Here is a 13,373-nt window from a genome sequence, read left to right on the forward strand (position 1 = left end):
CAGGCATCTGCAGTAGAAGAGATGGACTAAAAGTCTGCAGTCTGCAAGAAGAAGACTGTTTGTTTTTTAACGTCCGCAGACTGCTAAAATAAACTGAAATATAAATAAACTGATTTTTTAAACTTAAAAGAGTTTTGCAATACTGAAATTTAAATAATTTTAGTTTTACAATACTGAAATTTAAATAATTCATACAACTATAATAATATTTTTTTAGAAAAACAAACATCACCTTATTAATTTAATTATAAGTCCTACATAATCACATGTATTATTAGTTTTATAGAATAAAATTTATAAATGATCATTAAATTATATGATTTTTTTAAACATTAAATTATCTAAAGTTATATAATAATATTAAATTTTGAATTTTATTATCATATGGCAACACAACATTAATTATCATTAAACTATTATCAATTAATGAATCATACACCTATCATTTTTTAAACATTAATTATCATTAAACTATTATTAAATATGCAATTATGTAATACTTTTAATTTTTTTAAATATATATTCATAATTTATTTTTATAATTATATGATATTTTTAGAAAATAATTTTTAATTTATCAAATTTTTATGATTATCTTTTATTTAATTGTGATTATATTTTAAAATTTTAAAAACATAATTTTTAATATTTTAAAATCTTAATTATCAAATAATGAAATCATTTTTTATTAAGCAATGTGGTTTAAATACTTACATTTCGTATAAAAAGTTTAAATATAATTTAAAAATAACAAATCCAAAAAAATTATATTTAAACTTAAATCAAAATAATTAAAATAAATAAATTTTAATATATAAAATAATTTATATGATATAAATTAAATATCTATAATATAATATTAAAAAATTAATATTTAATTTATTTAAAAATTAATATTATAATATATATAAAAAATTAATATTTAATTTATTTAAAAATTAATATTAAAATTAAAATCAAATATAATAAAAATTAAATATAAACATTTGAAAAGGTTAGAAGACGTATGCAGACATAAGGTTCGTCTGCGCGCGCAGACACGTGCAGACGTTAGAAGAGCTTCTGTCTTCTAAAAAACAAACGGTCTGCGAAGTCTAATGTCTGCGCGTGGTCTGCGTGGCGCAGACATAAGAGCTTTGAATACCTTAAACAGTGAAAACAAACACCACCATAGATATTTCAAAGGAGCAATTGTGTATTTATTATTTTTTAAAAATTATTAAGTTTAATTTAATATATGAAGATGAATGATTTTTTTTTTGCATACCCAACATTTTTAATAAAAAATATTAAAAATTTAATCTTATTTTTATATTCTAAATCCTCATCTGAGAATTATTATAGAAAGAAAAAAAAAGTTGATCATCCAATTTCAGCGTGCATTATTATTGCTTATCTTTTATTAGATTAATTAAAAGAGGAAATAATAAATTTATTATTTTAAAAAATTGAAGTTTTGTTAAAGAAATAATTAAAATAATTATTTATATTTTAAAAAGTAATGTTTATAATTAAATTTTATGTATTAATTATTACCTTTAAACTTTTTAATCATTTCTACTCGGAATTTGTACAGACTAATACTATTTTCCCCCCTCACCGCTTTGGTATTGTTGTGTTTTTCCTCTGTGCCTTATGGAATCTGTAGTAAACCAATTATTTGGAGTAGGTTCCATCACCTCAACCCAATGGATATTTGTGTCAATTTCCAGAGGAAACAACAAAGTAAAATTATCAATTCCACCAATTAATTAAAAAGATTTCTATGCAATTCTCTCATTCAAATTTAGCTCTTTGGATTGGTTTAAAGTGTGTTGATTTTCCATATTCCTAGTAATTGCTTGGTTTATCAAATTTTCAGGATCAACTGCATCACATCTCTATCGATTATGGCTTAAATTTTAAATTAGTTCACAAACTTTTATAGATATTAATTTTTTAAAAAAATAATAAAAAAATCTCGTTAAAAATTTCTTTCATAATTGAAAATAAAATGACAGTTAGACCCGATTGCAGGAAAGAGAATAAAAGTGTCCTCGTATTTTATTAACATATCACATCAACGAGAACATACAAAATAACCCAACCTACTCTCTCCCACACCACTAAACACATTCAACCTTGCATTTCAATGCTCCATACCCACTAAGGAACTATACACCCAACAAAGCCTAACAGATACACTGGAAATTAAACAATAACCCAAGCCATCAATCACCAATCAAACACACCATATTTGAGCCTCCTCAGATTTAAACTAAACCGCCATGAAATATCATCAGAGCAGAGAAGATACAATCCTACAAAAATCAACAGGACAAGCAACGACCTAGTAGTCCAAGCGAGACTCAATAAACTACTTCACTAGCAGCAGAAATATGGAAAAACCTGCACACTGATTCGAATTTATAAACCGTACCTAACTTCCTTGAAGAGTATATGACAGTGAATGTTATTCAACCACCCTCAGCAGAGCATGTTTGCAACCAATTCCTCCCTTCGCCAACAGGTTTGCATCACTATTCCTTTTTCTAAAAGGTAATGTAACCCTCCAAGAATAGCGGATGCAGAAATTTTTGCAGCGCAATACGACATCTTTGAAGATCAGAGGAGCCGTAATAGGGTTGTTTATCCACAGACAATTCGCTATCAGATTCAATAACAAGGTCGTGAAAAGAGCTCCACCTACCAGCAGAAAACATGGAAAACACTTCCAACATTGCAGATAGTTCAGCACCAGTCGGGTCCATGGTGCCAACAGATTTTGAAAAACGAGCAAGCTGAGTACCCAAATAGTTTATTAAAATACCTCCTACCGACTTCACCAAAGCTTCCACGAACTGCAGCACCAATATTGAATTTTAAAGTTCCGAGAGGAGGAGCCAACCAGGAACCTGCAGGCGGTTGACAAATGGTTTGGACTGGTTGAAATCAATGTAGGGTTGATGCAAAAATCTTGAATTGAATTACGTGTCAGGCCATTTTTTTGTATCATAACCCAATTCTCATTAAAGAGATGTCAAAAATTTGGTCAAAACGATATCCTTTCGGAATAGCCATAAAGACCAAGTAATACCAAAAAAACGCTGAACGCCAAATCGGCTTGAACGAAGGCTTATTCGACACATTATCCCATGAAGAGAGAGAGGAACTGGAGTTCTTAGGAACGACGATGTAGACATTCGAAAAACTGCACCATCTCTGCCAAGTTCTCCAAGAGATGTCGCACCGAAACAAATGATGATTCACGATTTCATTTTCCTCAAGACAAAAAACGCACAAGCATGACTCCTAGACAACACTTCCCTTAGATAATTAGACGCGAGTAGGAATTTTTTCTTGGACCGTTTTCCATAATAACGCTTCTACCTTTAGTGGAGCTAAGTTAGACCAAACCAACTTCCAAAAAGAATTGGTTCGGATCCCTCCGACATTACTGTTGCGCAGAAAGCTTTTGGGTGGTACCGCCCACTAGAGCACCCTACCCGGCGAATGCAATCAATACTCGCAGGGCTCCAAGCAGCTTCATCAACGACCCGTTCTCATATTGCATGTTCCCAATCGAATAGCAACACCGAGGAGGAATGCTCCAAACCCAAACCCCATTGGCCTTAGTCCCGAACTCGCACACCTTTCCATGTTTTTTTATCGCAAGGGCATGTTAGGATACGAAATAAGTAATGGGGAATCCCTTACCCAGTGATCAGACTAAAAATTTATGAATTTGCCATAACCAAAACGGCACGAATATTTTTTATGAACACGTCTTCCTGGTTGGACAAGGGCCTCGACATGTTCTTCCATACCCACAGTACATTACGAGGTTGATTGGAATTGGTTGATCCTTGTCAAAACTATCTTTTAAGTATGTAATAAGAATTATTTTTTATTTGAACTAGAGGCAACAGGGGACTCTTTGGGACTAAACTTTTACTATGTTTTTTGGACTTGTTGGCTTTTGCATGGACTTTGGTCTCTCTAAAAAGGTTTTGATGTGTTCTGGATTTGTTAGCTAAGGTTTTAATGTATTCTAAATTATGTTCAAATATGTTCAAGTTGTTTTCTGTAATTTTTTAAGAAAAGGTAAAATAATCGATCCCTTATGCCTTATTACTTGGACGGAATTTGAGAGTTTATTAGATTAAAAAGAATTGATCCCTCAAATTTAAAATCATAGAAAATTTTTTTTAAGCCCCGAAGTTGGTATTTAAACCTAGGTACCCATATAAATGAAGTTTTACAAATTAGTCCCTTGATTTGAAAATGCAATTAAAGTTGGCATTTAAAATTCAATAACTGCTCATGTAATTTACCCATTCGATAATAATGACCTAATATTTCAAGTAGAAAAACTGATGTTGGCATTCCAAAATGGCAAGTCTTCAACTTGAGAATATATATTATTAAAAATGTCTATATATATATATATATAATTGCACCAATTCAATATCTTATTGGATTTTGTTTTCTTAAATTTAATAGGGGCACTCTATATCTATGTTTACAATATATACAAGGTTCTAGTAAAGAAAAAACACCAACAATACGGGAAAGAAAGAAAAACACACTTCGCGCTCACATATGCATACATACATACCCACACATATATATACACACACATCAGGTTAGTGGAGAAAACAAGACTGGTAATGAACCCTTTTCATACTGGAAATGTTGAATTAAGAAACGGTATGAAACATCATGTTTTTGAATTCTTCAAAATCAATCATACCGTCCAATTGGAATCGTAATAGCAAATCATGTTTCTGCAATCTTGCCTTCCTTTCATCCCATAAACCAAGTCTCACCAGTACGCTCTGAAGCTCCTCGGAAGAGATGAAGCCATCACCATTCAAGTCGAACACCTTGAAAGCCTTAGCAATGTCACTCTCTTCATCATCATCAACAACGATCATTTCGTCGTCATCGCCGCCATTCTGGTTCGAGATGGAATCATAGAAGAAGATGAATTCATCAAAGCCCAGACATGGTTTTCCCACTAAGGACTCCAGCTCTTCAAGGCTCAACTGGACTCCGATTCTCTCCAACAACCAATTAAGCTCGTCCAAACTAACCAATCCATCGCCATCTTGTCGAGCTTCTCGAAAATCCGTCGTAAATCGTTCTTGCTTAGCGGAGACATGTTATTAAAGAGAATTTGAGCAGTCAGCATTAACATGGAATGTTTGAAGCTTTGTATTTCAGTGTATGTACGTATGATGAAAGCAGAATGCAAGGCGTGCTGGTATTTATATCTGCAAATTAGGGTGAGGAAGCTTCTTTCCAGCTTCGTATGGATAATTATTGAAGGAAGGAATTTTTTTTCCATAGATATCTGGAGTGTGTTGAGACAAGATACGATCAATATATGATGTGGCATTCATTCCTCCAAGTCATTTTCATTGTATTTAATTTCTCATTAATAAGCGAAAATTCTAGTACCAAAGTTTGGCTCAAATACTAGAAATCCTTTTTTTTTTCTCCCTTAAATTTTGAAAATAAGTTTGCAATATACTAGAAATCCATCTCTTAAATTAAGTTACTCATAATTCCTGTTAAAATTTTATATTAAAATTATAGTTTAAACTCATAATTAAATTATCAATCATATACTTACTTTGGGATGTACAATATAATATTTGTTCAAAGTCTTTCTTAACCGTTAACAACGTATATATTCTACAAATACAATTGCTCAAAATCAGAACTTTTAATAAAAATAATATTTTTTTGAATTAATCACTTAAATATCTTGAGGAGTTCACCAATCATATACTTGTTTGAATTATTAGGTGTCTATTATTTTGGATTTTTTAAAAGTATAGCACACGTCACACAAAAATGGTGTCCAAATATTCAAAGTCAACTATGAGTTTCTAGATCTTACTAGAAGTTATCGGAATTATGCTTATATATCAAGTGCCTACTTAAATTTTGTCCTTGTATATGTTTCTCTTGGTAAACACAATTAAGTTATTAAATTATTAAAATAGTTTTAATCAAAATATTATTGTTGACGGTTAACGAAATTACCGATATTGTAATTAAGTAAATTTGTATAATTAGGAATCTTCTTGCAAGCTTCCTGTGGAGAATTATTGAGGGAAATGTAATTTATGTTGATTAAAGGTAGGATCAAATCTAAAATGCGGTGTTCATTCCTCTAAGTCATTTTCAAATTGTTTTCATATAAAAGAGAGCCATTTTCATTGTATTTGATTTAGGACGGTTGATTTGTCCTTAATAGGCGCAAATTCTATACAAAAAAACGACTAAAAATGCGCTCTAATTTTTAACTAACTTGGTCTCGCATTCAAAAAAAACATCAAATAAAGGTGATTTCAATAATAAAGAGGATGAATTTGTCTTAAAATTTCTACATACAAATAATTATGTTTGCAAGATACATATCATTGTTAATATATTAAACGAATTCTAAATAGATATTATCGTGTTATCAATCAGAATATCTAAAAGGAGTATTATGGATTTTCTTAAATGTGAATATCCTTTTATCTTTTTAACTCCGTAGACCCTTGACCTTTCAACTTCTTGTAACACCTCTTTATGTCAATGATTCTTGCCCTATAAATAATAGCTTTGTCCACACCATGCAACATCTGATTATTGCGGCCATGGTCCGTTTGTTTGTCCTTCTCTTGCAGAAGATCTATCAATGGATCAAATTATTCAGCTAAGTTTGATATTTGAAATAAATTTGGTATACGAACATCAACTTCCAAAAAGTAAGCCTAATAGTTGAAAGATGAACGTCAGTGATACAGGACCCAAAGTAACCGTTGTGTGCCTAAAGCTCAAGGGCCGCTTGCTGGCACTGACACTGACATATTATCTCTTAAAAATTAAAGCAAGGCCAATAAGATGCAGTGGTAGCTGCAGTATTATGATCAACTTGCTGCAACAATGTAGATATAGCTTCATAAAGACAATCAAGTAGATACAGCAATCATCCACAAATCAAGTTGGTAGTAGGTATTTTGCAGTACAAGCTCACAATTATTACAACTAGTAAATGCATGAGTTTAAGAATACCATATCAGTTATCACATCCTTGAAGCTAAATATGCAGGAAAATTTCGAACCATACCCCAATCTCCAGTGTTATTACTTTCTCTCCTATAAGTTTGGCTGCATTGACTGCACTTGGAAGGTCAAAGGCATCTGCGAGCTGTAGTCCTGGGCCTGCTGGTATCCACCCATCTGCTCTCTTGCATTTTCATAAGCCGTTTCTTGTTGATTCTACAAAATATTGAAAGAGTGAGGCTATATTTAGAGGGGCAATGAATATTCTCAAATCTCGTGGCCAGGGTTTCAAATCGCGGTCGCTTTTTCGGTCATTTCGAGTTTACCGTGATTGTGGCCATCGTGGACGTTATTGCGGGTGTAGCGGGTAACTCGGACGTTGGCGAAATCGCGGTCGCGGAACGTTTTTTGAAACCCTGCTCATGGCAACGCTAGAATGACAAAATCCTAACCGAGGAAAACAAACTTGTACAAATCGCGAAAACTACTGAGATAAAAGAGACTCTTTCTTCTTCATATAGTATAAAAAGGAAAGGTTAGCATCAAACTCCAGCATCCCCGACACTTAAATAAGAAACCAAACAGAACAACACGATGGGTGTAAGTAACGGTAAATGAAAGTGGGACGGCTTCTATTAGATCTGTCGCAAGATTTCTAGGTTTCATATGAAAAGCTAGGCACATGCACGACCTAAATGTGCATAACCGTGTTGAACAACAATAGAAATATATAATAGAGTTAGTGAGATCTCTAATTTACATAAAGAATTATTGGTTCATAAAACTTATATTACAAATAATTCTGTAAATTATGTCTCATTCTTTCTATTCTTGGATTATAGTATAAAAGACATCAAAATCAATCATTTATATCTAAATCGAAGATACTCAGCAAAAAAATTTCCTTAATTCTTTTTAAAAAAAATCACGTTATTGTGTGAAGTGTGAATTTTTAGTTTGACCACGTACATGTGAGTTAAAACAGATTAATTTTTAATTTAAATTATGAATTTTAGATTTAATATTAATTTGATCATAAACTTTAGTTGAAATATCATTTTGATCATAAATCTTAGATTAAATATCAATTTGATTTATGAATTCGACTTAAGTCTCTTGTCTTCATCTATCACTATCCACCGTCACTGTTGGTCACCACTAATTGGCATCGACTGTTGTTATCATCGTCTGTTGGATCTAAAAACTTCTAATTAACTCCTTTTAAATCTCCTAAACGTGAATCTAATGTTCGTTTCATTGAAAAATATCTCAAACTTAACAAATCTAGTCTAAATACTTTGATTTCCTTTAAATTTTAAACTATAATAATAAATATATTATTAATATTCCTTTAAAAATAAACACAAAATCTAAATCATAATAAAAGACTTCATCGCCTAATCGAAGCATTGAAACACATATTTGGTGAAAGAAAATGAAGTTGGGTGACCCTGCTTTCGTTAACGAAACCAATTATGTATTCTAAATGCTTTCTGCTTCTTATGCAAAACAAATTCAGGCAAAGATAGTCGACGACACAACTTTCCCTGCAAGCTATTATATGTACAGGTATGTATGGTATACAAACAAAGTAACAAACCCTTTAGATTCTAGTCAATGAAGCTTCTGAGCTTTTGTAATCCTTTTCATTACCAGATGGAGTGAAATTAGAGAGCACAGAATTAGCCATTTCTGCGTCGTGGATGCACTCAATGTTGGAAGTAAGTTGATAATTAAGGATCAACAGCATATAAATAATGGCGGCATTGCTTCTTTTATGCAGTCTATGTACCTTATCATCTGTGCATTCAGCACTACCTTTGGAATTGGATGCTTTGATTTCTAGTATTGTGTTGTCACTTACTTATCAAAGGCAAAACAAATATGGAACATTTACCCAGACTCTTACCAGAAAGGAGAATAATAGCAGTAGGAAAGTTTGCTAAAAATCTTTGTAATGCTGAAATATGAATGATTATGTCTCCCATTGTGAAGGAAATGTCACTCAACTTATACATTACTGGAGTTTGTTTGTAGGTAAGTATTGGTAATCCATTTGAAATTGGACGAGTAATCCAATCTTTTCTTAGGTGCAAAGAATCATCAGTTGATTTCTAGTAGCTCCATGATTTTTCATCCTGTTAAAAAAAATCAAATCGTACCTAGATTCTCTACTCAAAATTAACAATTACTTCATGTGAAAAGAACAGGAAGTTGTAGAATAAAAGATTCGGAATGGCCCTTATCATTGGTGATTCTTCTCTAAAACCCCATAATTACCTTTGAAGTAATAATGATCAAACAGATTTTAAATGAAGAAAATATTACTTTTTACTATTTGTTAGGCAAAGTGGGAATAACACTCAAAAGAGATCAACCATGGTTACTCTTCCCTGGCCAACCACTCACGGGGAGTCCCTAGGCGGCCACCGCCGCTTAACTTACCTCTCCCACCACCACGTGGGTTTACATTTTATCACTTTTTATGGTATAATAATGCTAATGCTACTTCAACTTTTTTAATTTTTAGTAACACCAAAGTTGGACTTTTCAGGGGTTGAAGTGTTCTATGTTTCGACTGCTCTTTTTGTCTACTTGTTGCTTTCAAGCTGGGAAGATCAATCTACTAATTGCCATTGAAAATGATCTCCTTTTGGCCATGACTAGTAGTAATCACTAATCACCCATCTCACCTTACATTGAAAATGATGATTTACCTTCCTCATTAATAGTTGTTATGTTCGCAATCACGATAAACGCTAACATGACTCATAATTGGTCGAGTACTTTGATTAAAATATCTTCTTTTTAGCACTCGTAGCCCACCATATGATCATTTATTTGTTAGATGGATGAATTGCTTCCCAAAGTAAGGATTTTGTCTTTACAGAGCTGGTGTCAGTGTTGAATAGAAACAGGCACTTCCAATGGTGTTTTGTTGTTAGAACAGAGCAGTTCCTTTCAAAATTTCAATCATTTCCAGAAGATAAATCAAGGATCTCCACTAGGTATTCATTACTTTCGGCATGGAATAACATCTTCGAATTGCTAGTTTTAATTGTATATAAAAGTTCATACTACTGTATGCTCAAAGCTCTTCATTTTGCATTAACTGGTGGGGAAAAGTTACAATTTGAAACTGTAAAATATGGCCCCATTTTGTTGAATGGTACAGAGGAAAATAAGGAACTGCTTAGCAGTAGGGGTATATTAACAACAATAATTCTCGCTTGTCTTGTTTTAACCCTAAAGATTAGTTGTCCTTGCTTTTTGAAGATTCGAGTTCAATTTGATCGAACTAGTAGGAGGTCGAGAAGGGCTTATACGACTTGAGATCAAGCATAATTCCTGCAATAGAACCTGCAGCAGCAGCTATGGTGATTATAAGGCAAGCGATGCTGAGTATTTGGAGGCAAAGCCATCTTGTGCTCCATTTTGGTATCTTCCTTTGAGAAATGTACATCTCAACTGGGAAGTAAACTGTGAGTGGCCAGAATCCAACAGCCCCAAGTAGTCCAACGATGTCATTAAAGAAGGGAAGAAGCATGGAGATCAAAGTCGTTAAGATCACAAAAAGTGTCCTCCAAACCAACCGGAAGAGGTTGAGGTTGTAAGGGTGAAATCCGGGAATAGGGATCTTGATATCTTTGGTAATGAAATCACTATCCGGGAACCTTTCCGCAGCAGATTTCTCGATAAATGCAAAAAGGGGTTGGCAGTAAATTTGGTATGCACCAACAAGGTGAATCACAATAGCAGCATTAGCAATGTCAAGGAGCCAGAACGGGTTATAGAATCCGAAACCAGTTAGAAGGTTCCCGGGGGACAAGTCTCCGAAAGCAGCATAGCCCATGCAACCGCACAACATGTAGAACAGGGTTGTCACTTCAACACTTAACAAAGTTGCCTTTTTCATCGTCTTTGATTCTGCTGGTGGAGCTTTAAGCGTGTCCTTTCAAAAAAAAAATCATATTTTTAAGTTCATGTTTGATGGCCTTATCAAGCGAACAAGTTATTCGAGTTCGACAAATAGTTACCTGAATTTCAATGAGTATAAGGGAGTACGAATAGGCAAAAGCTATGTCTCCAAGTGCCTGGAAGCTCCTCCATATTTTTTGTGTTTGAGTGACAGTTCCAACAGTTATCCCAGTCAGGCTTCCTCTAATTTTCCCATTTGCTGGTAAATTAACCAAAAGAAACACCTTGAAAATCACTTAAATGAAACCAGGTTGCATTTTTAATTGTCTAAAAGAAAGCTGATAATGATACCTGCAACTTGAGCAATTCCAAGTCCAAGTCCAATTGTGGAGTAAGTGAAGGACATGACAGCAGCAACAATGGAAAGCCACCATAATTGATCAAAGTCAGGAATTTGAGAGAAAATGATTTCAGCAATGCCAAAAGCAATCATATAGGGGTTGCTATTCATGTGACATGGATTTTTTCCACCACTGGCATGGAAGCAATTAGACCTTTTGATAGCCCTGTTATATCGAAGCTTCAACCCGTTAGCCGAACCTAAACAACTACGAACACAACTAAAGAAGAAAGTAAACATCCCTGAGATCCTTCTGTTAAAGAAACTCACATCATGCTAATTGATGAGGCAATTGTGTAGCCAATGGCAACTCCAAAAAGATTCAAGTATTGAACCCACCCACATATCTTGACCTTAAACCCACCTATAAAGTCATTTTTAGAAAAAGGGTTAAGTTTAAAAGTTTAGGAAGAACAAAGAAGCACATTTGCTAATGGAACTAAAGGATTTAATATAGTGTACCAAGATTTGATCTGACAGCTTCCATGTATGTATAGTTTCTCTTGCCGGTGACAGGGTCACCGGACCGGTAACAAGCTGCGAGAAGGGTAGAGGTGTAGTAAGTGACAAAAGAGAACAATAACATAACTGCTGGACCAGCAATCCATCCGAGCTGAGCTGTGGCCCAAGCTAGGGACAGGACACCAGAACCAATCACAGCTGTTATAATATGAGCACTTGCTGTCCATACGGTTCCTGCCAAAGGAAAAACAGTAAGATAAGCCAAGTGTTTGGTAAAATATGCAGTAGAAGCTGCTTTCCGCTTCCCCTTTCTTTTGAACTTTATGAAAAAAAGTTGAATTCCAAGTGAATTTTTTAAACTTTTGACAAGAGTAATAAAAGCAAAAGGATTTTGTCCCCGTGAACTTACCAGTACGCTTGATTCGGCCATCGTCATCAAAGCATTTGGAGCCACCTTGTGGAAGCACATCAATGGAGAGGCCGAAAACCTGGTTGCCCTGAAGGTGATTTTTCCCAGCTCCGTTCTCGCCCATCTTTGATAAAGAACAAAAAACAAAACAATCAGCCTGTGTCGTCTTGTCTGATAAACAAAAAGCTTCAATCACTGTTGTGTTGTAAAAATCTTACTCTCAAAAGTTTGTCCACACAATACAGTCTAGCCAAGGAAGAGTCTTGTAGTGGCGGAGAGCTAAGAAATGAAATTGGGGTGAGGAAATGAAGAATGGGAGTGAAGTATATATACTGCGGAGGATTTGTACTTGTCGTGTGGTCCAGATGACATACACAACCGCGTTTTATATCAAAAAACCTTCCCCCAACTTGACCCGAATTACTTTCTGCATTCGATAATCATATTACGATTTAACTATATTAAAATCAAGTCAAATCGGATCATTCAAGTAAAAAGTACCGTCAAAGGTGATTTTTTTTTTCTGTTGGTAAGACTCGAAGTAGACATCTTAATGCGTGATCCTACAGATATCCAAATATATTAGCTTTATCTTGCCAGCTAAATCTGGGTTACCCACAAAGGAGTGTGTACAGAACTTTCCTACAAGCTTTTCATATTTCAACAGTAAGAAATATCTGCACTTTCTACCTTCCATTTAATAGCTCCACCCTTATATCCCTATAATTGAATGCGTATTGGTATGCCTCATGTTTGCATTGATGTTTAAAAAATTAAATTTTAACTTTAGTTCAATTGATTTATGTTAAAACATTTTCTGATACAATAGAATTAAAATTATATTAATGAATAAAAAATAGTAAAATTAATAAATATATATATCTTTAGAGGACCACCTCAGATTAAAAATTTCTCTCCTCCATCCTTATTGTAGGGGAATAAATAAATAAATATATTATGTGCAGAAAGAAAAGAGTGGAATGGGTGGCAGTATCTAATTCCCAATGAATGAGGAAAGCACAAAAGAATTTAACCATTTCTTAATAATCTTTGAATTCATTTTCATCTGTCAATAATCTTTCCCAATTACAACACCCTTCATTTTCTTAGGAATAATACAGAGTGTTCACACACCCTTTA

At 33.7% G+C, this 13,373-nt stretch overlaps 1 protein-coding gene and 1 pseudogene across 1 annotated transcript; both read right to left on the reverse strand.

Annotated features, from left to right (window-relative positions):
* Positions 1–4,449: 4,449 nt before the first annotated feature.
* LOC120198107 lies at positions 4,450–5,224 on the reverse strand (annotated as a pseudogene).
* Positions 5,225–10,198: 4,974 nt separating this feature from the next.
* Positions 10,199–12,556, reverse strand: LOC120198640 (amino acid permease 3-like). The gene is made up of 7 exons (XM_039199943.1): positions 12,452–12,556; positions 12,234–12,357; positions 11,825–12,058; positions 11,633–11,726; positions 11,314–11,528; positions 11,082–11,221; positions 10,199–10,996 (listed from the first exon to the last, which is right to left on the reverse strand). The coding sequence occupies exons 2-7, from the start codon at positions 12,355–12,357 to the stop codon at positions 10,343–10,345; spliced, it is 1,461 nt and encodes a 486-aa protein (XP_039055874.1). The 5' UTR covers positions 12,452–12,556; the 3' UTR covers positions 10,199–10,342.
* Positions 12,557–13,373: the final 817 nt, after the last annotated feature.

The sequence above is a fragment of the Hibiscus syriacus genome, unplaced genomic scaffold (assembly GCF_006381635.1).
Source record: "Hibiscus syriacus cultivar Baekdansim isolate YM2019G1 unplaced genomic scaffold, ASM638163v2 tig00117056_pilon, whole genome shotgun sequence".
Lineage (NCBI taxonomy): Eukaryota > Viridiplantae > Streptophyta > Magnoliopsida > Malvales > Malvaceae > Hibiscus > Hibiscus syriacus.

Coding starts and splice junctions, on each gene's coding strand:
- LOC120198640 (XM_039199943.1), bottom strand. CDS start 12,357: ATGGGCGAGAACGGAGCTGGGAAAAATCACCTTCAGGGCAACCAGGTT. Junction 12,059..12,233: donor TGGCCGAATCAAGCGTACTG/GTAAGTTCACGG, acceptor TTCCTTTGGCAG/GAACCGTATGGACAGCAAGT. Junction 11,222..11,313: donor TGGAATTGCTCAAGTTGCAG/GTATCATTATCA, acceptor TTAATTTACCAG/CAAATGGGAAAATTAGAGGA.